The 27,897-nt window shown below is 62.5% G+C and overlaps 1 protein-coding gene across 1 annotated transcript; it reads right to left on the bottom strand.

Moving 5' to 3' along the window:
• Positions 1 to 267: 267 nt before the first annotated feature.
• On the bottom strand, positions 268 to 27,862 carry KIAA0930 (KIAA0930 ortholog). The gene is made up of 10 exons (XM_090272265.1): positions 27,625 to 27,862; positions 10,742 to 10,893; positions 7,581 to 7,706; positions 7,407 to 7,484; positions 6,960 to 7,061; positions 5,723 to 5,863; positions 5,127 to 5,321; positions 2,228 to 2,390; positions 1,152 to 1,310; positions 268 to 773 (listed from the first exon to the last, which is right to left on the bottom strand). Exons 1-10 carry the CDS (start codon positions 27,845 to 27,847, stop codon positions 733 to 735), a joined length of 1,380 nt encoding a protein of 459 aa, XP_090128391.1. The 5' UTR covers positions 27,848 to 27,862; the 3' UTR covers positions 268 to 732.
• Between the last annotated feature and the right edge of the window lie 35 nt (positions 27,863 to 27,897).

Raw genomic sequence — 27,897 nt, 5'->3', positions numbered from 1 at the left:
CACCACCCACCTTTGGAAGAGACCCCACTCTTCTCCCGTAGGTCCCCACATTCTGGGGGTCACGCCACCGAGGCACAGAGCGGATGTCTCCAGGTTGGAGGTGTGTGTGTTGATGATGCTCTTTGGCTGGAAGCAAAGGCCATCCTGGCGGGACAGTGCCCGTCCACTCAGCTCGAGGCCTTTCTGGAACCAGTGTGGGGGGGAGTGTGCCCTACCCAGAGCCACACTGTCAAACAGCTGGGTCCCCATCCACTCAGGGTGATCCCTTTAGGTCCAAGCCAGGGAGGACAGGCCCATCAGGACCAACTCGGATGCTCAAGTTCATTGGCACGGCACTGCAGAATCCTAAACCGTTTCCTCCAGAGGCGCGGACGGCGGCCGCCCCGAGCGCCCCAGCTGGGCGCGCCCCGCCTGCCGCCTGCAGGGCTGGCCACGCGGCATGCTCCTCCCTCTCCTGTGGCCTCGCGGTGTCTGTGGTCCTCTCTGGGCGGAGGGCTCTCCAGAGACGGGCGGGGGCGATGGCTGGGGGGCGCGGGGCAGGAGCAGAGCCAGCGGGGAGGAGAAGAGGCACTTCAGTTTGGGCTGGTGTTCATGGAGTCGGCCCTGGCCCCAGGGGGCGCGCGGCCCCGCCCGGCGCTGGCGCTGGGCCGTCACAGAAGACCCCGGTGGCGGTGGGCAGGTAGGCACTTGGCAGCACTCCTAGGGCCGGGCAGGGCCGGGCTCCGCGCACGGCTAGGCCATCAGGATGGGCTTCTGCCGAACTTCCAGGATGTCTAGGGTGCAAGTTGGGGGCAGCTGAGACAAGGGGCCTGGCACCCCGAGCGCTACGCTGACGACGGCCTCACACCGTCACGCTGAGTCACTCACACACGTGTTCTCCTCCAGCCTCACAAGCCTCACTGCTACGGCGACAGGCCCCAGGGCTCCGTCACCCACAGGGATGCACGCCCAGGGCCTGTGGCCGCTCGGGGGTTGGGGGACTGCTAGAGCGCTGCACAAGGGACCCCTTTAGGGCCTACAGCTGCCCCAGGCCCCACATGAAGTGCGAACGGGGAGACCTGACCTGGAAGGACACAGGGTCGGGCAGCCCCATGACCTGGCCTCAGGGGCCCGGGCCCCGGAATCAGGGTTTCCACGTCCGACAGCGTTACCTGTTAAGATCCGATGCAGTGGCAACGTGACGTAGGTCAGGTGTGCGTAGAGAAGGAAATTGCCGTCCGCTCTGTTCAGCTTCAGCCAGGACCCGACCAGGGACCGCCCCGTGCCCGACAGGGACCGAGACCGCAGGTTGGTGGCGTTGTGCAGATCAGCTACAGGGGAGGGGGCCGGTCAGGGAGTGGGAACACCTCCCACTGTGCGGGACTCCTTCCTGGCCCAGCTCTGCCCTCCGCTGGGTGCGTTACTACTCAGGCCTGTGACATCTGCCCGACCCTATCCCTCAGGGACAGCACCCACCCCTCTGGGCTCTCCTGACCCCCCTGCTGTCCTGGAGTCTCCCTAGCGGGGTCGGGCACACTGGCGCACTGCTCCTTCTTTGCTCCCCTGCGGCCCCGTCCCTGGAACTAGGCACCACCAGCCTGCAGGACATGGCAAGGCTAGAATGACTCGTCATTGCCACCCAGTCTATGGGTCACCCGGAACGACAGGTGGGGTGGCTATCAGCGCTCTCCTACACGTGTGGGAACGGGCCGAGATGAGGAGGGCACTTCCTGAGCTCACCAAGGGCAGTCAAGGCCAGGGTCTGCAGGGCCCTCCACCTCTGGGTGCTGGTGGGCGGAGCCACTCAAGGTCATAGCCCCAGCCATGGGCCTTTCAACCTGTCACTCAACCAGCAAACGTGCAGGGAGCCCCTGCCTGCCAGGCGGGGCCCCACAGGCCCTGAGGATGGTGGCGCAGCGTGCACGGCACCCCGGGGACCCCCACTGAAGCCCCCCGGGTCAGGGCACTGAGGAGGAAAACCAGCAGCCCTGACGCTGCAGGTGCACGAGGGCACCAGAGTCCAGCTGTCCCTGGCACATGCTCCCGGCCCACTGTGTGGAGCCGTCAGACTGGGACACCAGCCAGGGCATGAAGCCCCAAAACTGTGTGCGAACTGTCGCTCGGGCATCACTTTCTGAATAGGGCAGGGACCTGTCTGTCCACCGCTCCAGCTCCACCCCGACCCGGACAAGCCCCGCCCTCTACCCCAGTGCCCGAGGCGGCCTCAGGGCAGGGCGGGCCAGGGCACCTGCACCGTCCTCCTCCCGGAAGAACTCCTCGCTGTCGTTGGCCGAATGCGACTTCTTCATCTCGGCGATCCGGTTCCGGGGCCCCTTCCTCTTGAGGGACGGGGAAAAGAAGGTGGGCCGGTTGTTCCGCTCCGGGGTTGGGGGTGTACTGAAGGAGGTCACCTGGGGACAAAGAGCAGCAGTCACCAGGGCAGCCCGCCTACCACCGGGGATCCCAAAGCCCACTCATCTCCTGCCCTCAAGCTAAACCCAACGAGAGGTTCGGGGGGGGGGGGGGCGCCTGGCTGGAGGGGTGGAGGGGAGGGGACGCGGGCCATGGTCAGTGGCTCCGCTCAGGGGCCTGGGGGAGGGCCTGGCCGCTGGCTCTGCCCCACTGTGGGCCCCCAACACTGACATGAGTCAAGTGCAGAGACCGGCTGCTGATGCTGGCCAAGCGCCTGCCACAGCCCACGAACCCACAGGACCTTCCACAAGACAGGACTCAATATTAACCCCACTGGGCAATGAGGAAGCTAAGGCGGACAGCAGAGTAGACTTGTCCAAGACCACCCCGCAGGATGACGGCAACACTGGGATTGCAACTCGGGTCCCCCGCCCCTAAGGCTGGGATCTTCCCCCGATTTCTTCTCTTAGCTAATGCACCCCCAGCCCCCTCACCCCAGCTTTCTTTCACAGATATGCAACGGCTAAGCGGTCCCTTCCTCTCTCCTTTCTAACCACACTGTTCCGTTCACCAAACATTCTCCATATCCACTCGGCACCAGGAGGGCACAGACAGGCACATGACACTGGTCCCTGCCCTCAAGGAGCTCACAGTCTGCTGGGGGCAACAGACTCGAAAAGTGACAACCACAGACTGCACATGTTGGTTGCTGAGACAGAAAAAGAGGCACAGGATACGGGGGAGCACAAAAGCAAAGTCTGAGAAATCAGGGAAGGCTTCCTGGAGGAGCTGCCGCTCGAGCTGGGTCTTGAAGGACGAGTAGGAGTTCGCCAGGTGAAGAAGGGGGGGAAGGGCGTTCCAGGCAGAGGGAACTTAGCCCATCTCCTCCCTCCTCCCCATGCAAACAAGAATCTGAGGAACAAGATGAGCTGGGACTGAGACTTCGGGAGCCCCGTCAGCCTCTTCGTCATGGCTCCGACGTCCATCAAAGTCCTGGTGGCTGCTGTCTCCAGATGGTCCTCCCACAAGTCAGGGAAGGTTTTTAAAAGATAAAAAACAGACACCAGAAACCACAATACACACAGAATCTGCATTTATCATCCCTGGTTCCAAATGACCCCCCTGGAAAAGGAGGGTAAGCAACAGTGAGCACAGAGGTGGGGGGGCCTGGGCAGCCCCCAGGTCAGGCCCTGCCGTGGACAGCGGACAGCGGTGGGGCCCTGGCAAATCCCGCCCCTTGACCCCAGGGCCTCCCTGCTACTGGCGAGGGCCTTGCACAAGCAGCCTGCTTCGGCCCCAGCCTCTCTGGGAGGGCGAGGCTCCCGCTCCCGCGGGACCGATGGCAGAGCCAGGGCTCAGGCAGGTTCCGGGGCGCAGCTGTGTCATTCAGCAAACAGCTGGCTGGGGCTGGCGCCCGGGGCTGTCTAGCCCAGAGCCCAGGCCGCAACTCCACGAGGGTCTCACATAGACACTGTCGGGGTCTCAGCTGCCAGTAGGACCAGGGAGGAAAATTAGGCTCCTACTCTCAGAAATGAGCCAGAAATAAAAACGCCCTCTATTGCAGTGACCAGAGAGGCCCTGCCTGGAGCTCCCACCCGTCTTCACAGAAAAGCGCCGTTTATGTTGTTCTGCTCACAACGCACACCCATCGCAGAAGACACACAACAGGAAACGCATGGAGACGGTAGAGAGGGCCGCCCCTGGTCAGCACAGTCTGACAGCATTAAGCGTGCGGCAGGCACAGTCCTGCGGTCTCGGCGCATCGGCACCAACGCACTGTTGCCACCCTGTTGTCGTTTTCCGGGGGGCCCCCGGGGAGCAGGCACAGCACAGCGGCCGCCCCTGAGGAGGGCACACCCGAGGGCCCAGCTCCCCGGAGCCTCCCCACACTGAAGGGGGCAGGCGTTTTCAGCCGATTTCCGAGTGAGCAGACTGAGGCTCCGAGAGGGGAGAGACTTGTCCCAGGTCACGGGAGCAGCGCCCTGGATCCCCGCCCACGCGCCTCGCCCTCCGCCCCGGGCGTGCTAACTTGCCTGTCCTCTCCCACGGCTCCCGCTCTAGGAGGCCCAAGCAGGGCCACGCAGCCAGTGGGCTGAGGGCTGCCCCTGCCGGAGCCCCAGGTCTCCCTGGAGGCTCTGAGAACCAGCTGCCGCTGACCCCGGCTCCTACTCCTGGGGGCAGAGGGGGGCCTAGAAAAGCGCAGGGCTGCAAGGCTTAGGTGCTGTCACACCAGAGTCATGTGACCTGGGGCAGGCAGCGCAAGCAAGTCCGGCCACCCTGGGCTCCCAGGGCCGGGGATGGGACGGCTCACTTCTCCCCCAGCAGTGCAGGCGCTCACCTCCTTGTAAAGAACCGGGCAGGGCAAAGAGCAGAGCTGGGAGTCCCCAGGGCCTCTGTGCACTCGGGCGAGCCTCCCAGAACAGGCCGGGGGCCAGCTCAGCCCTGCCCCCCCTCACTCCCCTGGGCACACCACCACTGCCCGCGCCTGCCGAGCAGGCCCACCGAAGGAGACACCGGGACTGGTGCACTCAGTCTGGCTGCAGCGACAGCTCAGGAGAGCGGCACTAACCTGCTGTGTGACCCTGGGTAAGTGATTTGCCCTCTCTGAACCTCGGCCTCCTCACCAGAGATGGGGACAGTGACACCTACCTCACTCGGGGCTGTAAGGCTCAGGGAGATGATGGGAAGCAGGTTCAAAGGACAGGAGGCCCCTGCCCACGCGGTGCAGCCCTTACCTGCTCGTGCATGGGTGAAGCTGGGCTGGAGTCCTCTTCTGTCCCGCAGGGGGACGTGTCACCCGTGGACACACGGCTGACTGCCATCTCCGCGTGGCCTTTGCCCTGTGGCCCCTTCATGCGCACAAACTCCATGTTGTTGTACTTGTAGAAGCCAAACGACATCTTCTGTGCCATGCGGGCGGCCACGCTCACCTGTGGGCAGGTGGGAGATGGCCTGAGCCAGCCTGGTGGGACAGGCTTCTCCCTGGGGCCACAAGCACCCAGGACGGCCATCCCTCACGGATGAGTCCCATCACTACTGAGCCAACTGTCACTCCGGTCCCTGCCTGAGGACCCCCGCCCACAGCAGGCCCAAAGCCAGCCTGGGAACACAGCCCCGCCCCCAAGAACCTGCCGCCCCCACGTTCCGAGGGGAGGTGAGCCTTAGTGGGCGCCCAGCCCAGAGGAATGCCACGTCCCTGGGTCTGCTGCCTTCAGGTCAGCGGCCAGGGCCGACCACACAGTGTCGTCACTCGGAGTGGCCATGAAGAGTGTCACATGAAGCGGGGCCAGGGTCACCTGAGCGGGGCTGCCCCTGCGCGCCCAGCACTCACGCGGTTGTCATACACCTTCTTGAGCGCCTCGTAGCGGATGGAGCCCTGGAAGATGACCCCTTGGAACGTGTTGGTTTTGTCGCTGGCCACCAGCTCCACACAGACCATCTCGCCTTCCCCCACAGTCATGTCACTGAACACCTGGTGTGGGCGCAAGGTGGGGAGGGGACATCCACGGTTGGTCACCTGGGCCCAGCCACAGCCCAGTCAGCTACCCTCCACCCCTCCCCGGCCCGGGGCCGCCCGGGAGCGCTGCTCGGAAAACTCAGCATCGCAGGTGAGGGCTGGGGCCACAGGCACGGGGTACCCATGGCCCCCAGACCTCCCGCCCTCTGCTGAGCCCGGCAGGGGCACAGGGACCGCCTAACGACGGGAGTGGGGTGGGGGGAAGGGGTCCAGCAGGGGGCGCCAGACCGTATTCCCTGGGGGGACACGGTCCCTCATCACACCCCAGGCTGAGGAGTTAGACAGCTGGCAAGGGCTGTCCCCACGGGCCGTCCTGGGGCCTCCCTCACTCAGGCCGTGACGCCCAGCCCCACCCTGACCTTCAGAGCTTGTGTGCAGGGACAGACCACCTCGGGTTCAAATCTCAGCTCCACCACTACCGACCTGTCTGAGGCTGGAGGAGCACTTAGCCCCCGGAGCCTGCGGGGCTCCCAGGCACCATCCAATCCAGGAGACCCTGGGAGCCACGCCCCCTCCCTGGGAGCCACGCCCCCTCCCTGGGAGCCACGCCCTCCCTCGGGCGCCAGCCGCTGCTGGGCTGGTGCGGGCAGCTCCTGAGTGGGACGCGGCTGGCTGACTCCTCCAGCACCTGTTTCCTTTGAGTCACCCTTTGCCTTAGGGCCCGGGTTTCCCAACCTTCACAAAAGCGTGGCCAGGGTGATTCTGAAGCCCCACCCCGACACCCTAGGATCCCGAGCCAGTGCAGCGTGGGCGTTTAATGACCCTAACGATGACCCTTCCAGCTGGGGCAGCCCTTGCGTGGGCGTTCGATGGCCCTTTCATCTCTGACCCTGCAGGCGAGTAGGACGGCTGACCACAATTTTACAGGTGGGGCAACTGAAGATCCGAGCTTGGGGGGCTCACCGGCCACACATTCAGCATCAGAGTGGGGGCCCTGTTGGTAGGAGTCCAGACCCGTCCCTGCTCCCAGCCACCCCCATCGCTGTGCCAGGGGGTGAGGCCTGAAGGAGAGCAGCTTCTGACCAGGGAGCCTGATGGGAGACGCGCTCACCTCCTCAAAGCTGTCAATCATGAAGAAGATGTTGGGATAGCTGATTTTAGACTCCTCCCCTTTGCTGTCCATGGGGTGTTTACTGGGGGATGCAAACACTTGCTGAAAGGAAGGAGATGTAAGGACAGAGTGAGGCCCCACCCTGCACCCTGGCCCAGAGCCACTCAACTGGGTGGGAGGTGTCACTGAGGTCACTCTGCCCAGAGCCAGCTGAAGCCAGAGGGAACACCTGGAAGGAGCCGCGCGGGATGACCTGGTTCTGTGCCCCGAGCACCGGACACAGGACACCGAGTGCTCATGGGTTTCTGGAACCAGCCGCCCACCTCAGGAGCAGGGAAGTGAGGAGGGGACCTGCCTCCTCAAAACAAACACTGGGCAGTCAGGGGGCCACCATTTCTGGGCTGAGCTAGCAAGTGGGAGGCCTGGGGGCTCGGTCCCGTGGCTCACCTGGGACTTCTTCTTATGGATGTGGATGTCGCCCCCGTCGGCACGTGTGCACACAGCGCATGTCACCATGTAGTCCAGCTGCAAGACAGCGCAGGCCAGGTGCGTGGAGGGCTCTGCTGTCCCTCGGCACCTCCGACTGCTCTGCTCTGGAGCCCCTCCCCACCGGCCCTGTACCTTCTGCAGGATGAGGTTCAGGCAGACACTCTCCTCCCAGTCGATGTCCGGGTCTCCCAGGCCCGGCAGCTTCTTGGAGTCCCGCCGGTACACCTCCACTTCCACCTCGGGCTCAGTCTCCGCCAGCTGTGAGGGGCAGGGCAGACGCGCGTCAGCGCCACGGTGGCGCCTGGCACTGCCGCCCTGATCCCTGCACCCGGCAGTGTTTACCCAGACAAGACTCCAGCCTCGCCTCAGTCTCCAGCTTGGAGACCCAGAGTTCATTAACCAGGAACTGAGCCTCCGAGGTGGTCCCTGGGGCCCTGCAGGAGGGCGTGGGATCGCAGCATCCTGGCCCACTCACGCCCTGCTCCCCAACGCATCCACTCTCCCCCGCTAGAGCAGGAAGCCCGCCGGTTGCTATGGTGACTGGGTACCAGCTCGGTCGGCTGCAGGATGGAAGGGGGCGGGAAGCAGCCTGGGCTTGCCGCAGAGGGTCCGCAGTGCGCAGGCGCGGCAGGGGGCCGCAGAGCGCCTGCGCACTGGGTTCCTCTCTTCTGTCGGATGGCGGGGGCGGGAAGCTGCCTGGGAAGCTGCCATCGGGTTTTCCCACATCCCCTCCCCGCGTACCCTGCGCCCCTCAACCCAGGGGGCCTCCTCACATCACATCGCTGCCCGCCCCCTGCCCTCCAGACCCCGTGGCCAGACAGCACAGGGCCGGCCTGCAGCGTGGCCCAGCCCCCGGCGGGCCATCATCTCCGCCTCCGCGGCGGCTCCCCTGCTGCCCACTCTTGCGGCCATCGCAGCACCGTCGCTCTGCGCCACTGGCCGCGCGGCCTGTCCCCGGACCTGGGGGCTCCCCGAGGACAGGGCCAGCTGCCGCGCCTCCCTCGGCCCGGGACCCCGGGACCCCGGGTGAGAGCCACGCTGCCCGCCCCTCCCCCCGCCTGCCCTCCCGGAGAGGGACCGACGGGACAGGCTAGGAAGGCCGAGCCCGGCCGGAGCCGGGCCTCTCCTGGCTCTCAAACGCCAGGGACAGCCGCGTGACTCAGGCCCCCGTCCGTGGAGCCCCCGGCGCAGCGCCTGCGCGCGCACACGCACACACACATATGCACACGCACACACATGCACACACACACACACATGCACACACGCGCGCGCACACACACGCACCCCCGCCCCACACCCCTGGCCGGCCGCTCGCTGTCCCCCCTCCCTGTAACGCCACGCGAGCTCACCCTCCTCGGCTCCCTCCTCTTCCCGCGGCTCCCGGGGCCGCAGGGGCCATGTCGGGCCGATGGCCGTAAACCTCTGCCTCCGTCCCTGAGCGCTCGGCTGCGTTTCAGAGGCAACCCGCTGCCCGGAAGCCCCGGCCACGGGCACCTCCAGCGGGCTCAGCCCGTCCAGTGCTCAGCTCCGCTGCTGCCGACCGCTCCCACAGGGGCACCTCGCCCACCCCGGCCCCCCTGCCTCAGTGCGGCACCGCCTGAGCACCCCTCTGCACCCTGCCCCCCTCCCGGCTCAGCCACCAGCCGCCAGCCCTGGGCAGCCTCCGGGTTCTGCTCTCCCCATCGCCCGAGAGCTTGCTCAGGGCAACTGACCCCGTCCCCTTGCTCAGTTTTCTGGGGTCCATGGTTCCCCAGGGCTTTGGGGCCAGCACCTAACTCCTGGGCCCGGCTTCGGCGTCCCTGCGATCTGCCCCCTCCCCCCCACACCACAGCCCCACGGAACCTGCGGCGACACCTGACCGCGTGGGGCTTTTACACACCGTCGGGCCCCCGTCTGGGCCACGGCCCCGCTGCTGGGCGGCACCTGTCGCTGTAAGGCTCCTCTCACCCAGCGGCTCCGCTGACCACTGCCCTTCCTGTGGACACTGCACGTGTATCTGCCACACTCGGTCACCCTTCTGGGCCACAGTGACAGCACAGCCACACCACCAGATGCCTGCACCTCCCAGCTGAATGCCAGGGGACCGAGGCCAACCCCTGGGTCTCCCTACATGTCACGAAACCCGGCCAGACCAGCTGTATTGCCACCAGCAGGCAGAGGACCAACACGGCAGGGAAGTCACTGTGTCCCCTTTGCAGCAGACACCAGGCCTGCCCATTTGCCGAAAACCTATTCTGCGTGAGTCAGGCTCAGAGAGCAGGCACACGGCGGGCAAGGGCTCCAGCCGCTCGGCGTACACGCCACCGCTGACGGCCGTGGCCCCGCGGGGGTCCGAGCCCCGGGCTGGAGCAGGCGGGCTGCGAGCTCCGGAGCTTCCTCCCGCGGTGGGTGTGTAACGGAAACCCACGCGTTTCCACGTTTGGCTGACAGGCTGCCTGAACATCTTACAAACAACTAAAGCTTACACAAAACCAGAAGGAAACATGCAAACTTTGTTTCATTAACTTCTCTACACACTTTAACTCAGTGGACGAAAGACGTGAGGTGAGTCACTTCATGTTTGAGTGCGTGCTCGGTTTCCTCACCGGTAAGAAGGGTGATAACATTGGCCCTGATGAGTTGCTGGGAGGACACAGCGCGATCAAGAAGTGGGGCCCCGGCTGCTGTGGCTCAGTGGATTGAGCGCTGGCCTGCAAACCACAGGGTCACCGGTTCGATTCCCACTCAGGGCACAGGCCTTGGGTGTGGGCCAGGTGCCCAGTGGGGGGGCGCATAAGAAGCAACCACTCATTGATGTTTCTCTCCCTCTCTTTCTCCCTCCTCTCCCCTCCCTCTAAAAATAAAGTCTTTTTTAGAAAGGAAAAGAAGTAGAGAGCTCAGCACTGTGTGTGGTCCATGGTCTCGGGTCAGTGAGTGGTTGTCACCACCACCATCATCGTCACCATGTCAGGTCACCCTGTCCTGGCCCGGGAGGACCCTGGACTCCGGGGTCAAGGCTCTGCTCTACCATTTATTGACTAACTATGAGATGCTGGTCAAATCACCTGGCCTCTGAAGCTCAGTGTCCTCAGAGGTCCGATCACAGTACTGCAACCTCTCAGGGTCAACATGAAGGTTACCAGTGTGCACCACGCCCAGCACGTCCCACCACCAGCAAGCACATGATTCTTGGTACGTAGTAGGTGCTCAGTGAACCTCATTTCCTGCTTCTGACATGCATGAGGACCACCAGGACGTCCACCCCACTCACCAAGAGCAGAGCCTGCAGGGATGCTTGGGGGTCACTCACTCACCTTCCTCGCGTCCACGTTGCCCTCACCGCCCGCGAACGCCCGTGTCCGGCGCACGTAGAAAAGCATGTCGTCCTGCCGCGGCGCCCATTTCTCCATGAAGTAGGTGGAGAACATCCAGGTCCAGAAGGCGATGCGGTCATCCTTGACATACCCTGCAGGGGGGGGCCAGAGAGCAGTGAGAAGGGACGAGTCAACCTGGCCCCCATCGTGTGGCCTTGGCCAAGCCCTGTCCCCCTTCTTCCCCGCCCCGCCCTCAACCTGCATTTCTGCCCGGGCTCTGTGCTGTCCAGAGCCCCCTTCTCCCCCACTACCCCCACCACGGGGCAGCCAGAGGCTCAAGGACACCTCCCAGGAGGCCCGAAGCCCCAGCTCCCAGCTGCACAGCCGGGCGGGCTCCAGCCCGAGGATGAGTCTGCAGCTTCGCTGAAAAGGAAAGAGCTAAGGAGAGGGAGCGTCACCGGGGATATATGGGCTGGCGCGGGAAGGGCTTTGGAAGGGAGATCCATCCGTCACCAGACAGGCACCACCCTCCACCCACATCCCCCACCCCCACCCCGGCTGCAGCAACCCCCACCGAGAGCCCCACTTAAAGGGGCAGCCACCCTCCTGCCCGCGCACACCCCCCACACCTGCGCTGCAGACCTTGCTTGATCTTCAAGGGGACTCTGCTTTTTTGACAAACAGTATTTCTTTATGGTAAATAAGTCTATGCTAATGCTTCCTGCAGGAAGAGAAAAGGCCCCCAGGCTCGGGGAGGGAAGACCGGGGTTTCCACTCCAGCACAGCCAGTGGCTCTGTGACAGCTGGCAAGCAGCGGGGCCTGACCCCCAGTTCCTTGTGGGGAAAGTGGACTGAATGCGGGCTGGCGGAGACCAGGGCGTGACGAGCCCCTGCTGCACAGAGAGGGGCCGGCAAGATGGGTTCCCTTTCCTCCCTTTCTAGACAGATCCAAGGACATTTCAAGACACACTCCAGAGTGATGTCTTGTAGACTCAGAAATCCGGTCCCCGCTGGCCCTTGCTCTCTGCCCAGAGACACTTGACCTTTGTGACCTGCTGCTCACACTTCAGTGTGGGGAGGAGCTGACCCAATCCCTATCCTTAGAGACGGGGACCCAAGGACCAGCTGCTGCAGGGACCCTTGCTCGCCCTCACAGGCCGGTCCCAGGCCCAACCAGGACTGGCCAGGTGACCTGACTCACGGCCCGAGCCCCCTCCTCCCGGGGCTGAACCACCAGGGTCTGGAGGACTGAGGCCAAGAGAAAACCCCAGCTTCGGTCCCCTTCTGCCACATCACCACCCAAGAGCTGAGCCGAGGCTCCAGCGCAGCTCCGACCTCGCCCTCTGCTGGGCTGTGGGGCAGTCTGGGCCCAGCCCACCCACGCACTGCCTAGCTCCCTGGCTCTGACCTTGCCCTCTGCTGGGCTGTGGGGCAGTCTGGGCCCAGCCCACCCACGCACTGCCTGGCTCCCCAGGGAGGAAACAGAAGAGCCTTCTCAGGCTGGGGCCAGGCCACCCTGATTAACAGACGTCTCGGGGCAAAGGCAGAGCCTGCAGGACACACAGCCATCTCCGGACCCCAGCGCCCCTGGAGCCAAGCAGGCTGCCTGCATCATCCCTTTGAGGTTCCTGCCACTTTCACGACAAGCACTGCCCACGTCACGTCACGACAGATCCCACGCAAAGTTAAGCGAAGGGGCTGTGGGTATTCCCGGATAAAACACGAACGTGCCGCTTCCGCTCTTGCCCCGACAGTCCGCCTTTCACACCGAGCTACAGGATCCTTAAAGACCTTCCCTGTCCCCCCTGAGAAGCTTCCCACTGAACTCAGAACAAAATCCGCAGTTCTCCCACAGCACCCGTCCTTGCCCTCTAGAGGCTGCAGGCCAGGGCTCGTCCCCGTCCTGCCACCTCCCACGGCGGCGCTGGTTCGATTCCTGATCACGGCACAGGCCTGGGTTGCGGGCCGGGTCCCCAGTTGGGGGCACATGAGAGGCAACCACACATTGATGTTTCTCTCCCTCTTTCTCCCTCCCTTCCCCTCTCTCTAAAAATAAATAAATAAAACTGTTAAAAAAAATCATTATTTTCTTTGTGAAAATCAAATGAACATTTTCTTAATTCTATGAATCTGCCACATGGAAGAGAAATAAAAAAATATGAAACTGAAGCCTCATACACGAAGATGCTTCCTATGTTATTAGTGACAGAGCAGGGACTCACGGGACCCTCTGCACTGCTCCGTTCCCCGTCTCTGGTGGCAGCGTGGCTGCTCGGACAAGCTCACCGCATCCAGAACCTTCCAACGTCCCCATGTCACGCGGTGCAGCAACTGTGGGTGCCCTGTGAAATCGGCGCTGTCTCTCCCACAGGTACCCCTCCTCCCCGCCTCCTTCCCCGTGGCGGGCCAGCAGCAAACCCCCCGGGGGACAGCTCCCGAGCCTCCAGACTCTCCGTCGGTCTCCCTGCCGCCCGGCCTCCAGGGCAGCAGGTTTTCCCGGCCCAGGAGCCCAGTGGATGCCCTAAAGGAGGGCCGCGGCCAGTGCGCAGCACCACGGACAGCTCCTGCCTTCCCTGCTGGGCTGGGGTCCCGGGCCGGCAGAGCCTGCATCTGTCCTTGTTCCCCGGAGTTAAGTTCTATCAAGTGGCCACACACCCTGCATCAGTCAATCCCAAACTGCGGCTCCTCAGGGGAACACAGGCCACGATTCCTTCAAGCCAACCCACACGTGCCCCTCTCTGAGCTGGGTTTCTGCTTAAAGACACCTTAGTTAGTGCACGGCGGGCCCACGGACAGGGACCCGCAGGCCAGCAGCACTGTGACCCGGGCCCGGATGCAGCTCATCCAACAGGTGCAGTCTCTCCGTCCCAGCTGTCACCGGCCTGGGACAAGACGGCACTTGGCACTGAGCTCGTGGCCATTTCAAACGGCAAACCCCCAGCGTGAAGCACAGAACTGCCAACACGGGGCGCTCTGTACACAGCCACAGGACCCTTGTTTACAGGAGGCCCTGAGACGGGAGGCAGAGCCCCTCCGTGCCACCTCGGCTGGGGACGCTAGTCTCAGGCGACTCCAGGGTCTCACTGCTCTGCACGTCCGCAACTCACCTGAGTTCTGATCTGGGGCTGCAAGTACATTTCAGAAAGCAGACACGTCTGCACACACAGTCCGTGAATGACGGGCTGCGTCAGGACGACTGACACCTGCCAGCCCTGACGGGGCCGCAGGGACCCGCTGCTCCCCTGCCGCGAGTGGGTGACAGCTCTGTCAGCCACAGCGCTCGGACCTCAGAACTGGAAGAGCCTTTAGAGACAGCGGCTCTGGGGCGAAGGGGCACCGAGCTACATGATGACTAGAACCCGCGCCTCCCTCACCCCCACCTGTGCTCTGGGACTTGGCCGCCACAGGTTTTGTCTCCTGGGCGACGCTGAGCAGGTGACAAGGGTCTCCACATGTCAGCAGCACAGGCGGACCTCAGAGATTGCAGGGGGGCTGCCAAGCGCCATGACGAGGCACGTCCTCCTCTTCTGCTGGCGGGACGTCTGGCCTTCGGTGCGGATGAAACGCAGGCCCAGCGCAGCGCGGGAAGCGAGGGGCAGTGAGACGCGGTCACACCACGGCACTCCTCTGCACGGAGGGGGGCCTTCGATTGCACACCACGGATGAAGGCAGCGTCCCCACCCACGGGCTCTCCGCATTAATGCAACCCCAGCGTGGGGCCAGGGCGAGGCGCCGTCCGACCAGAGTTTAGGAGTGGGCCCGAGTCACATTCTTGATCATCGCCGACTTGGGTAAGTTACTCAACTTCTCACACGTGGTTTCCTGATCAATGAAATTGGGAGATCAGCAGCTCCCTCCCGCAGCTGCTATGAAGACCAAACGAGATTCTACAAGGTGCTGAGTTCAGCACCGGGCACTTCATAAAACTCCGAGTGAAGGCTGAGTGAAGGCTGCTGCTGCTCCTGAATAACTTGGAGTCGTCTTCCCTTAACCGGACCGTTGGCGTCAGCCTGAACCGGAGTTAGAAGGCACTGCTCGAGACCCGGCCCTAGCCTCTTCTAGGCCATCGAACCACACAGGTTAAGTCACGGTAACACTCTAATTGAAAGTTTACAGCCATTAAAAACGGTGGTCATGTATTACGACAGAAAACACTGTCCAAGAGCTACTCCCAGAAAACCTCACTGCAGTAGCAGGCTGAGATGTTTCCGAGGACAATTCTGCCACGTCTTCAAGAAACAGCGCGCCAGTGTTACTCACACATTTTCAGAGCCCAAGAAACTTGCAAATTCTTTTCAACAAGGAGGCGTCACATTGATTCCAAAAACAGTGTGCGCAGCACACACACACACACGGAGAAAATGACAGGCTCCTCTCACTCCTGGACACGAACATAAAACTCTGCAATTTTAAACAGACTCCACCAGCCCCCCGAGAGGGTCTGCCACGACCAAGCAGGGTTTAATTTGGGAATACAAGAAGGGGCCCACGGGAGGACTCTCCTCATCGTCGCTGCACATCTGTAGTTCAGGTGACGAATAACACGTGACTCCTGGCAGTGCTGAAACATACCAGGAAGGTCAGTCCTGTCACGGGCAGCCCAGCGACCCACTGCCCTCCGGGGCTGCGGACGGGACACCCAGGGCTGCTGAGCGCCGCGACCGCTGGTGCAGGAGGCCGACCTGCAGGAGGAGACGGCTAGAGGGACGTTGAGAACGAGCAGGACAGGGCGGTGGAGGGGGGACGACACGGACACCCCGTCCGTAGCACTGGGCGTTGCTATTACCCTGGAGGCCGGAGGTCTGAGGTTCTGGTGGCCTGTGAGCCAGTGACTTTGGACTATGGACTGGTTTCTTCACTTGCAACCAAAAGAACCCACACAAATACAATACTGAAGACTCACCCAACTTTGCAAACAAACCGAAAGCTTCCCTTGACCCCCAGGCCCCCCCCCCCCACCCCCAGCTACTATCTCGTCAGAAGCTGATTCCAACAGGAGCCCTTCAGCCCTCGTTTTCCCGGACAGCTCTGTTCACGCCAAGGCTCGTCTGCGTTGGCCGCCACTTTTCCTTCTCCCTGCAGAGCCCTCTGACTTTATCTCTGCGCCGCTGCACCCACTCCGCCTGCAAACACACCTGGGATCCGAGCACTTTCCACCCAGGCCACGCTGCTGCCCTGTCCTATGTTCCTGTCCCTGCTCCCCACGGGACCCCAGGCGTCAACCAGTTCTCGTCACCTGCCTGCTCAAAATCCTCCAGGAGGCTCACTTCCTCGCCCCCCTCGGGCTCTTTACTCAAACCTCTGCCCTCTCGGGGAGGCCTTCCCAAAGCACCCCGCTAAAAACTGCAACCCCCACCCCAACTGCCCCTGGTCATTTTTCCCCACGGCCCTGGGCACGACATGCCAGAGCACAGGCTTTCCTACGGACTGTGAAGTTCCGAAGAGAAGACTCCAGGCTCTGCAGACCACACGGTCCTGTCTCAACGCCAAACGCGGACGCGGTGCCGCATAAGGGACCTGGCGTGGCCGTGCCCCGGTGAGGGTGTATTTACAAACACGGGCAGCCGTGTCTGCCCCGCTCTGCCAGCACCGAGCTCGTGAACAGAGAGCGCACGGCTCCGTGAAGGCGTGAACAGCTTCCCTCTTTGGTCGTTAGGTCGCTGCCGCACACCTGGGTCACAGAAGAGCGTCTGACCCACAGGAGACGACAAACACTGGGTAAGCGAATGGCAAAGGGAAAGGAACTAAGTGGTAAGTGAAGGGGAGGGGTCACGGGACGTCACTGCACAGACCGACGGAACGGAACTGCAGACACAGAAGCAAGACACGGCGGTTTAGTTCGTACCGACGGCACTTCAGTGAGGTGAGGACGAGTCTATGACAATTCGTCTTGGGACGACTGGTAGCAGAGGAGAAAGAGAAGGCTGAGTCCCTGCTCAGGCCAAAATTAATTCCACAAAGATCAGGACTTTTAAATGTTGTAACTAGAATCATAAAACAATAAACCACGAGTTCATTTTTTTATTCTCTCGGAGAGAAAAGGCTTTCGAAGTAAAACACAAAACCTATCGAAGAGGGGACAGAGAGCTCAGCGTGCCGGGCGTTGCTCCGCGAAGCGACAGGTTGTGCCCAGTCAGGGCACAGGCCTGGGATGAGGTCCCGGTCACAGGTTGGGGGTATGCGACCGATGTATGTCTCCCTCTGTCTCCTTCCCTTCCCCTTCTCTAAAAACAAATAAAGAAAATCTTTCTTTTTAAAGAGAATAATGATAAACCACATAAAACCCTCATAAAGAGAAACAAACCCACAGAGGGAAAAAGCAAACACCCTGGACAACCACCGGCGCCCGTGTGACGGCTGACGCGTTTAACGCGCACTACGTGGCGTCCGACGGCCAAGGACCCAGCGCGGACGGAAGCAAAGGAAGCACCGGCCTTTCACACAACGCGGGATGTCAAGGAAACCCAGAAAACCCTACCTCTCCCTGATCAGAACCCCTGTGGCCGTCCAGGCTCATGGGCGTGGGGGTGGGTGGGCCATGCACCTGACAGTGGGCGGTGAACGGAAGGAGTCCCCAGGGCAGGACCCGCAGATGCTTCCACGCGGCGGCGCTTCCGCGGTCTCACGCCCACGTGGGCAAAATTAGGTCATGATTACGGCGTGTCTGCAGCGGACCGGAATGTCAGGGCCGCACCGCGCACCCATCCGCTCACGCCTTGCTCGGCCCGGTGAGCGTCCATCTCCCAGGGCCACGGTCAGACACTGCTCAGTGCTGGGGACGGGCCAGCGAGTGGTGAGCAGCGCCTGGCAGAGTCCGGCCCCGGAGCAAATGCTGCGGGGGTGGGGGGTGGGGGCAGGATTTATCAGTAAGGAGCAGGCCCGTGGGGCGGCCTCCTGGGCGAGGGACAAGCGCTGGCCTTGGGCAGGGTGTCAGGGTGTCAGGGAGGCCCCCCGAGGAGGGGACCCAGCCGAGGACTCCCAAGTGTGAGTTCAGTGGGCAAAGGGGGCCCAGGCACTGCAGGCCCACGGTGGGGGTGCCCGGGGGGGCCAAGGGCGGGAACCAAGGCCCCGGGAGCTGAGTGGAAGCCAGGGCGGCAGACGACCAGACGTCGGAGAGCCCCTCTCTGGGTCGGGGGCCTTGTGCGGGTCCTCAGAGGCCTGGGGGCCCCTCAAGGGTTTGGCAGAGGGGGGTTGAGAGGGAAGTCTCTCTGCGGTGGGGAGAGTGGTCACGGAGGGCCCTGACCCACAGAAACAGGACGCCCACTGCCCGTTCCCAGGCCGTCGGAACAAGGGCCTGGCTCGGGAGTAGCCTCTGTCTGGCGCGGCCTCCCACAAGGTGGGGGTGGTGAGTGTCAAGTGTCCTCTTTGGGGAGCGTCCAAGGCAGCAGCCTGGGCCCCGTGAATAGGCCTCTGTGACCCCTCAATAGGCCTTTCAGCACCCGTGCCTCTCAGTGGCCTTGCGGGCCAGAGACACTCCCTCAGGGCCCAGAAGACAAAGAGGCTGCCCAGGGAGGCCTGGCTGTCCTGAGGATGGGGAAGGACTTGTCAGACCGGTCCCCACGTGAGCAAGACCGGGCCCCAGGGTGCTCTGTGCCAGCCCACGGGGAGTGTGGGGCTGTCTGGACCGGGACCAGCCAGACACCCAGGCCTGGCTCCCCGCCTTCCTCAGCGACAAGTCCCGCCCCTCCGCCAGACGAACCAGCCCCTCCAGGAGGCCCGCAGAAGTTGGAGGTGTGGACCCCATACTCCAGCCCCAGCCTCTTTCCCTGACCAAACGCTCGGGGCCGCGGCCCAGAACGACCTGCCTGTGAGAGGGGCTCAGCTGCCCCTCCCTGGGGTCCATTCCCCACCGACCCGCCCCGACACGAGCCCTCCGTCCACTTCGAGGTCTTCACCTGAGCTGCTCCACCTCCTCTGACCTTCGCCAAGATCCTGTGGGATAAAATCACTACCTTCCTTTAACCGATGAGGAAACTGAGGCCAAGGTCCTGAGTCACCTGTCCGAGGTCACATGGCCAGGACGTGGCAGAGCCAGGCTCCCACCCAGTGTGACGCGTGGCCTGGTCGTACCTGTTCCTCACTGCCTGACTGAGCGTCCTCCCCACCAGGGTGACCTCTGACCCAGCACAGGGCAGGGCCCGCAACAGGAAGTCAGCGTGTGTAGAACAAACACCGGACTGTGACAAACCCCAGTGTCCTGCGTGCTCAGGGGACACGCAGCAGCTGTGACACTCGCCCCAAGGACGCCAACAGCCATGACTTGACCCACGACCCTGTCTCACACAGGCGCAGTGCCGTGACAGCCCTCAGACCACGTCCTGGGGTCATTTCAGTCCAGCAGAGCGAAGCCTTGAGCAGGTGACCCAGCGAGGGGAGCCTGGGAGCTGGGGCTGGGATCCAGGCGGCGGTCACTCGGCGCCCACCCCGAGAGCCTGCCCTGCGTCAGGCGCCGCGTGAGGCCCTGCGGACACCGAGGAGGGAGCCCCGACCCCGACCTCCAGGTCGCTTTCGCAGGGTGGGGCTCTGCCAGAGCCGCCCTCAGCCCGCAGTTCCCAAAAGCAATCAACCCCCCAGGGTCTCCCAGACAGTGCGCCTGCAGACCCTGCAGCCCTAGGGCAGACACCGGGCTCCCCCCCAGCTGCTCCCCGAGAGCGTGGATCCCGCCTGAGCAGTTACCAAGCCAGACCGCAGCTCCACACCTAAATCCCCCCCCGTGAGCCCCTGATCACCGCGGCCCTGTTCCAACCCAGCTCACCCCACGGCCTGACACCTCAGGGGCCTCCCCGACCACCTGCTCTTCCGAGTAATGGCGCAGACTCCCTGGCGCACCACACAGGCGTGGCTCCCAGGCAGGGGCTGTGGCCGGCCACCTCGGCTCCCGCCTCCCCTACGCTCCCCAACTGCGTGCGGTCACCGGCCTGCCGGCACCCCCCCACCCCCCGCCTCCACCCCAAGGTGCTGCATGCGTGAGGCATGCGCCCGGACCCTGGGGGCCTAGGCCAGCGCGGCAGGAGATGCTCAGGGCCCCGCCGCTGCGACCAGCTCCCTGCGTCCCAGCCAGAGGGACTCAGGCCACGGGAGTGTACCTGCGCACTCACCTCCGCCGGGACCCTGCTGGGCCAGCCCACCCCGCCCAGAGCCCAGCGAAAGGGCCGGTGCCGCTCACCTCCGTGGCCTGCGCCCCGTCCCGGTGGCCTCTGGGGCCGCTGGTTGGACACCCACAGACAACAGGGCCTTCAGCTGTCCTGTCCCCAATGTCCGCTAGCACCCTCCTGCTGGGAACTAAACAATCCGAACCCACCCCACCCGCCCCAGAGGCCGTTCTCCCATTCTTCCCACGCAAGGGAGCTGGGGACCATGGTTCCCTCGCTCAGTTCCTGTCCCCTGCTATGCGGGTCCTCAGAAATGCCCACTTCCACGCAGCCTCCTGACGCATCTCCCTTCGCTACCGCCTCTTCTACACGCCTCTCCTGGGAGCAAAGGACAGGCGAGTGTGAGAATGGACAGGCCACAGGCCACGGCCACGCGGGCAGAACACCTGGATCCCAAAGCCTCAGCCTCTCTGAGTCTCATCCCCTCCACCTGACAACGGGGACACACCCCTTGGTCACAGGGTGGCCATGGGAAGGACACAGCACCAAGCACCCAATAACAGGAGGTGGTGGCTGCTCCGGCTCCAACCCTCCTCGGGAGAGAAGTGGCCCGACCGGACTTCAGGGAAGATCCCAGCGTGGAGCCCCTGGCTGAGGGCGCCCTCGCCCTGCACCTGGGCAGCACGCACTCACGCAGGCTCTGTGGGTGTCGCTGCAGGAGTGAGGGTCCCAGTGGCTGAGCAACAGCTACGGCGCCCGCTGCCATCGGGGGTGGCCCCCCTCCTCCCCGGGCCTGGAGGAATCTGCAACCCTGCGCCCGTCTCCCTGGCAGGTGCACAGTCTCCAGATCCCCTGAGGTGGCTCCAGCCAAAACAGGCTGCGGATCGGCAGGAAGGACCTGCAGGCAGAGCTGGGGGCCGGGCGGGTGTGAAGCCCAAGGCCCGACCGAGATACTGTAGCTCTGTGCCCTTTCTCCCGTCTCTGGGGAGGAGCGGTGTCATTCTTCCTATTTCTGCTTCTTCCTGTTTGACTTTTGCGGCCCCTGAACCCAAGCACGGGACGGCAGGCGGAGCACTTTGTAAAAGTCGCCTTTTGCTAACTATCTCAGTAACAGCACCCGCTTCTCGGAAAGAGGGGGTGTGTTCTGCTCTTCTCACTCTCTCTGCCGGAAAAATCGTCCCAATATAAATAGTGTTTTTCAAGACTCAATGCCCACCCCAAAGCAAAGGGTTTTTATATTAAAGGTAAACAGTAACAGCAACTCTATTCACAAGACAAAAAAAATAAAAATAAAAATTAAGCCTCCTTCTCACTTTGCCAATAGACATTTCTCAAGAATTCACTGGTCATTCAAAGGAGGCAAAAAATTATATTCTTTTAATTAAAAAATTTATTGATCTTTAGAGCGAGGGGCGAAGGTAGGCGGAGAAACATCAATTTGTTGTTCCATTTGTTTATGCGTTCATTGGTTGCTTCTTAAAAAAATATTTTATTTGTTTATTTTGGAGAGGGGGGAAGGACGGAGACAGACAGGGAGGGAAATATTGATGTGCAAGAGAAGCAGCGATCACCTCTTGCACATGCCCTTACTGGGGACCTGCCCGCAACCCAGGCGTGTGCCCTGACCAGGAATCGAACCGGCGATCTTTCAGTTCGCAGGGTGATGTCCAACCCACTGAGCCGCACCAATCAGTATATATCTTTTTAAAAACTCAAGCTAGCTTGGTGTTTGTCTTGAATGTTGTCAGGTACTAGATTCCCTTTCTACAAAGTGGGGGGTGGGGAGGGGCACCTCCCAAACTGAGCTGATGCTCCCCTTGCCTGGCCAAGTGCGCAGAGGGTCCTTCCTGGGCCGGTGGCCTGACACCTGGGAGCTCAGACACCATGTCTGCGGGACCACCAGCAACACCCCCGCCCCCCAGCCCCGCCGGGTCCTGGCAGTGCCGTGCAGGAGCCCCCCTCTCCCTTCCACACGCCCGCCCGGCCCCGGTCCTGCACGCGGGAGGTAAGAAAACGCAGCCCTGCCGCCTGTCGGTACGGGTGGGCCGCAGGCGGGAGGGCCTGGTCCGCACTCTGGCCCTTGCGGCCTGTCTCTGTCGGGGTCCTCCGAGCCTCGCCTCCCTGGGTACAGCGACTCGGTTAGGCTGGCTGAGTTCCGGGTCCTTCCTGTCCGGGCCAGCTCCCCCCAGCACAGGTTGTAACCCAGAGGACATTCTGCTGCCCGACCGAGTCAAAGCCAGGAGACCGCAAGCAAATTGCTGGGTCACCCCAGACCCCTGGAGGGGAGCTGCCAACCAGAGGGGGCCTCTCAGAATCAGGCCTGCTCCCAGAATGCCTGACACCCTGGACCCGCGGCCCGGCGTCTGCTGTCTCCTGGGCCGGGCGGGCCGGGCAGCCCAGGGTGAAGCCTCCCAGGTTACTAAAGAAGTCACGCAAACGCGGAAACCTTTGCACAAATGAAGAGGTTTGTTGCGAGCTATTTACAATAGCGACAAACTGGAGCAAGCTCAGTTTCCCGCCGACGGGACTGATTCAGGAAATCACGGTACACCCGTTAAACTATGTTGTAGTCACTTAAATAACGCAGACAGTTTGAACAGCATGAACACGTTTTAGGAATTCTAAGTAAGAAAGCATGATTACGGGACTCTATAGAATATCAAGTGTTCTTTTAAAAGACTTTAAAAAGATTGAAAAGCGAGACTTTGCCAAGTGGAAAGTGTCTCTGGGTGATTGGAACTATGAGTAATTTTCTTTCCATTTCTTATATTTTCCAGTTTCCAGCAGTATGTGCATGTAATGCTTTTTTAATTGGGAAAAACCTGTTTGGAGATTTTGAACCTGTGATTTAACAAGAGGCTCGGGGCTCGGCTGGCTCCCAGGCCTGCCCCGCACGCGGGGACGGCGGCAAGGACGCAAGGACAGCAGACGCTGCCACCAGCGGCCGTGACCAGTCAGAGGCCACAGAGCAGGCCTCACAGCCAGCTGGGGGGTGGGGGGAGTGGGCGGTGCCAACACAGCAGATCACCCTCTTGGCTTGCGGAGACATCCCTGCAGCTGTGGCCCGCGGTTCCCTTAAAGCGGGGGGTCGAACGTGAACAGGTTTCTCTGAAAGGACGCAGAGTCCCTGCCCAGGGACAGAGCCACACTGGCAGATACAGGCTGGAACCCACAGGCCTTAAAAATAGGCCCAGGAACTGAGAAAGAGGCACTTCCTCCCCACGCCCCTGAGGCCGCAGGGGTGGAAGGCCCGGGGCCCCAGGAAACCTGTCCCCAGCGACTGCAGAGCAGCCCGGGCTCCCGAGTGCGGCACGGGCCACGTCGTCTGTCCTTTGTGAACAGCAGCAGCGCACAGGGCCCACCCTGCACCTGCGCGTCTCAGGCCGGCCCCGCGCTGCTGGGCGGCTGTGCCCGCCACTCCTCACTGCCCCGCAGCCCCGCACACGCTGTGGCATCCCCTTCACAGACGGAGGGTGGCGTGTCTGGGCCCCAGTCTCCCCTTCCAGCCACACATCCCACTGAACTCCCCCGCCCCACCCTGTCACCCAGCAACACGAGGCCCAGGCCGAGCGTGTGCGGTCCTTTCCCAGCTCACAGGGCGGCAGCAGGTGCCTGGCACACGCGGGTGGTCTGCACACAGGAGAGGCTCACGGGAAGGCAGTTTCCCCTTCGTCCCCCTGGCATGGACTCCCTGCACTCACAGGCCGCAGCTGGAACCCTACGACCCCGGTTCTGCCACCTCCCAGCCGCCTGACCCTGGGTGAAGCTTGGTTTCTCATCTGCAAAACGGGTAGTGACAAAACCTACCCGTCCGGGAGACCTGCTGCAGGTCCCGTGTGGCCGGCCCGCAGCAGGCGGGCAGTGTCCTCTGCGCGTGGCCTCTCTGGTACGGGGGCCTCACAGTCACACACCCGAAAACCTCCGGAGGGTCAGGCCAAGGCAGCGCAGATTCAGAGCCGGGCATCCGAGAGGCACAACCGCCCCGCAGGGAGCACTAGCCTCGCCTCGTCCCTGCGGGCACGCGCTGTCCTGCGCCAGCCCTTCCCAGGGGCTACGCACTGCCCAACACGTGGCCTCAGCGGCTCCCTCCTCTGTGGCCCCAAGCGCCACGGCGACTCGGGCCCTCCCCGAGTCCACCTTGTGCCAGGCAGCCGTGTGCACCTGTTACAGCCAGGCTGCCAGCGCCCTGAGGACAGGTGTGCGCACGCGTCACCTCTGCTACGAGCTTGGCCTCAGGCAGATTCTAGCACCCACAGCCATGGGACTGGGGGCATGTTCCTTCCTCTCTACACCTGCGTTTCCTCACCAGGACAAAGGGAAGAGTATAATGATACCTAAGTGACGGGATTATTTTGAGGATAAAGGGAAATAGGGAACACAAAACACGTCTTTCATCCCACAGCATTACAAATGGAGAACTCCCCAGGCTCCGTGACAGGAAGCGACAGCCCAGAAAGCTCAGCCTAGGCAGGACCCAAAGACAGCCAGCGTCATGTGGAAGCCTCCCCGGGACTCACATCGGCTTCTGGGGCCAGGTCATGTCCGCGTGGCCTAACCAAAGGTCACTGGCATGCTGCCCCTGTGGAAAGGGAGCAGGTCACACAGCATGCTTGGGCTGATGTCCAGGCCCCACGAGAAGTCCCAGGCCCCAGAAGAAGTGTCGGACCACATCCTTCTTTGCTCCAGATGTCTGCACTGCACATCTGGGCACTGGGCCCCGCCAACTATGCTTTTCAGCTGATTCTGGAGGCCCCCCGTCAGCTCGGTTCACGTGTGACCTAGAGTCACTAGCGGTTTCCTGTGGACAAAACACCGAGACCCCGCTGGCAGTGGCTGCAGCCCTGGCGCCTTCCAGCAGGACTTCTGCTCCAGCTAAGTCACCTGTGCTCCTGGCTTCTCTCCCGGGCTCCACGGTGCCCTCCCGCCGGCAGGGATTGCACTGAACCCCCTCCTGGCATGGAGCAAGTGCTCACAAACGCTTCTGCTGCAGAGGCCACCGTAGACAAGGTTCAAGTCAGGCTTGGATCTACAAGGTGCCTTTCATCATGCGAGCCAACCGACGATCCTGCGTGGGGGGCGGTCACTCTCTCCCGGCTCAAAGACATACACTGTGACTCAGAAATGACAACAGCTTGTCCCGGATCAAGCATCTCCACCAGGGCCTCCCTGACACTTTCAAAACAACCTCACAGAACGCGGCACAGTTCTGAATACGCTGAGCTTTAAACAACAACACAAATCTGGGAGATTTCAGTTAGTTCCTAAATGTAACAGGTTGTCACAGCTGTAAAGTGGAGAGGAGAGGATTTCCTGAGCCACTGGATATAAACGTGCTTTGGGGCCGGTGTTCCGGGTTCCCGGCTTGGGTGCTTGGGCCAACTCTACCTTGGGCATGAAGTCACTATTACACTCGCCCCTTTCTCATGTGACAAATGAGAGGTGAGCACCATGAGCCCTCCTAGGAGGTTAGGGTTCCGTTCTCCTCGACCATCCACAGCCATCGTTGCCCAGCCCAGAAACTAATTCTCTCATTCGTCTGCTAGATGTTTACCAATGGGGAGACAGCCACACAGACCGTCACGGGGCCACGATCATTTGGAGCAACCAGGTGGCAGCACAGGGAGGGGAGGGAGGGCTCCTGGGGGCAGCACTGGAGCTGAGGCTTGAGGGGACACCTGCAGGTGTTTGTAGGGCCAGTGAGTAGGGGCTGGCCTTCCAGCTGGAGAAGACAGCAGGCATAAAAGTGCAGAACCTCAGAGCAGGCAGAGACTGAGTTCAGGAGTGTGTGGGGCACGGTGAGGGGTAAGACGGGGAGACTCGGGAGGTGGGGGGAGGTAACAGCATGACCACCTGGGCCTATTGCTAGGGGCAGTTCTCCCCAGATGCAGAGTAGTAGGTGCAGCAAGGTCTGGCTTAGCACATTGGGGTGGGGCCAGGGGGGAGGGGGGGTAGGCTCTGGGGTCAGACTGACAAGGGGTCAATCCCAGCTGGGCCATAGCCTCACTGGCTGTCCCTGGGGAAGTCTCTTGCCTCTCTGAACCTCAGGTGCCTCACCAGTGAAATGGAGACAGTATTCTAGTATCAAGCTGATAGCATACATGTAAGGCACCAGGCACCTAGTAGGGCTCAGAAAATGCCAGCTGCTGTAACAAATTATTACGGATGTTATGGGATGGCCCTGCAAGTCTTGTGGGGCAGGGACTGTCCAACAGGGGAGAGCTGCTCAGAGGTCAGAGGACGGTAGGAGCATGTTGACAGGGGCATGGGGAGGGGCTGCCCAGAGCTGCTGAGTGAAGGGATGAATGGCAGGAGCAGATGGTCCCTCAGACCCCTCCCACTTGAGTCTGTGCCAGGTGACAGGCGGGCCCGCTGGGCTGGCATGCAGCCTGGCACACAGTAGGTACTCTGTGAATGTCTGCTGAATGAATTAACGCAGATCCTTCCATTTCTGCTCAAAACGAAGGCGTGATACTTTTCCAAAAAGAAAGAGAAACCCATGTCCATCCCCCGACCCCTGGGCAGGCACCCCCACCTCCAACCCTCCCAGCACCGGAGGAAAACTGCACCCTGGGCAGGCCCAGGCTGGGACCTGCTCCCTGAGGGGAAGTGTCTTCTGTTGAAGCCTGCCTCCTACACAAAGGAGGACTGGAATGTATTTCCTCTCCTCATCCATCCTCCAGGGTGTGGCCCGTGGAGGGGCTTGGGTGGCCTAGGGCTGCCGTGTCCCTGCTGCCTGGTGACTTTAAGAGGGATACGTTGGCTCTTTGGGACTCAGTTTCCCCAGTGGTGAATGAAGGAGGAGCTGACAGAATCTCCAAAGCTGACATTCCCTTCTCCACAATGCTGCCACCTTCTCAGAAATCCCCAGCCCAGACTGGGGACCAGGGTGGGGTGGGGGCAGCAGACAACGTGGGATGAAGTCATCCCCCCGCATGAAAAAAGGAGGGGTCTTTTCCTGGAGAAAGCAGCAAACCCGACACTACCGGGGAGGGGGCCCCTCTAGATCCAGTCTGGGCACAACCCATCGGGAGGGATGACCTCACACCCCGCGGAGCCGGGAGACCCCACCCACACCTGCAGTCCCAACAATCAGACACCCCCACTCCTCCTCACCCCATTGGCACATCTGTGGCTCAGGGCCTCCTGAGAGCAGAATCGCACCCAGGGGGGCGGCAGGCCTTGCTCCCTCTGCCAAGCGGGTGGGTTCAGGGGACCACAGCCCAACAGGTCCCTCCAGTGAGAGCTAAGGGTCAAGCAGAACGGGCGGGTGCTGACAGGTGCGGAAAGACAAAGGCTTCAGGAAGCCCTCCTTGTCTGCTGGGGACAGTGACCAGGGCGCACCTGCAGGGAGGTATGCCCAGAGCCGGTGGGACCCTGGTTCTGCAATGATGAGCTGAGGGTCTCCCCAAATTCAGTGCCCACGCTCTCTGCAGCGGCACTGAGGCCCCGAGGCTTCGGAGACTTCCTGGAGAAGGGGCCTGGCAGAGAGACGGGGAGGAAGGAGGAAGACGAACAGAGGGAGACGCCGAGTGACAGGGAAAACAGAAAGACACAGGGACCTGAGCCTGCGGGCTGCTCTTGGGACCAAAATCAGAGACGGAGCCGTGGCGGCACAGGAAAGACCCCGACGGGGAACCTGGGGGCGCAAGCAGGAACACGCGACACACAGGGAGCCTCGGAGCCACGCGCAGAGACAGACCGACACGAAGAGACAGAGACAGAGGCGCGCACAGCCCGGCGCCGCTCGCTCCGGCCCCGTCGCCCGGCCTCGCCCCCGCCGACCCCACTCACCGAGGCCGCAGACCTCGCGGCGCAGGCTGACGCGGCCGCGCTCCTCGGCTATGGCGCGCAGCATGTGCTGCAGCGAGCGCTCCTCGGCCTCGGCGCCGCCCGCAGGCTCAGGGGTGGCGGCGGTGGCGGCGGTGGCGGCGGGGAGGGCGGGCGGCCCGACCCGGAGCCCCGCGGGCACGGGCGCCGAGGCACAGGCCCGGCCCGGCGGCCGCGCAGAGGCCATGCCGGGCCCCGGTTCATCGCCCGCGCCGCGCCCGCCGGGATTCCCGGCGT

The sequence above is a fragment of the Furipterus horrens genome, unplaced genomic scaffold (genome assembly GCF_987537825.1).
Source record: "Furipterus horrens unplaced genomic scaffold, mFurHor1.1.pri manual_scaffold_4, whole genome shotgun sequence".
Classification (NCBI taxonomy): domain Eukaryota; kingdom Metazoa; phylum Chordata; class Mammalia; order Chiroptera; family Furipteridae; genus Furipterus; species Furipterus horrens.
The sequence above is the reverse complement of the archived record's forward strand: the minus strand, read 5'-3'. Positions and strand labels throughout refer to the sequence as shown.

What these genes read in the sequence shown, in the direction of transcription:
- KIAA0930 (XM_090272265.1), bottom strand. Translation starts at nt 27,847, where the DNA reads ATGGCCTCTGCGCGGCCGCCGGGCCGGGCCTGTGCCTCGGCGCCCGTG. An exon ending in TCCATAAGAAGAAGTCCCAG is followed by an intron (nt 7,062 to 7,406) that starts GTGAGCCACGGG and finishes CCTTCCTTTCAG; the next exon opens with CAAGTGTTTGCATCCCCCAG. An exon ending in CCGGGAGGAGGACGGTGCAG is followed by an intron (nt 1,311 to 2,227) that starts GTGCCCTGGCCC and finishes CCTCCCCTGTAG; the next exon opens with CTGATCTGCACAACGCCACC.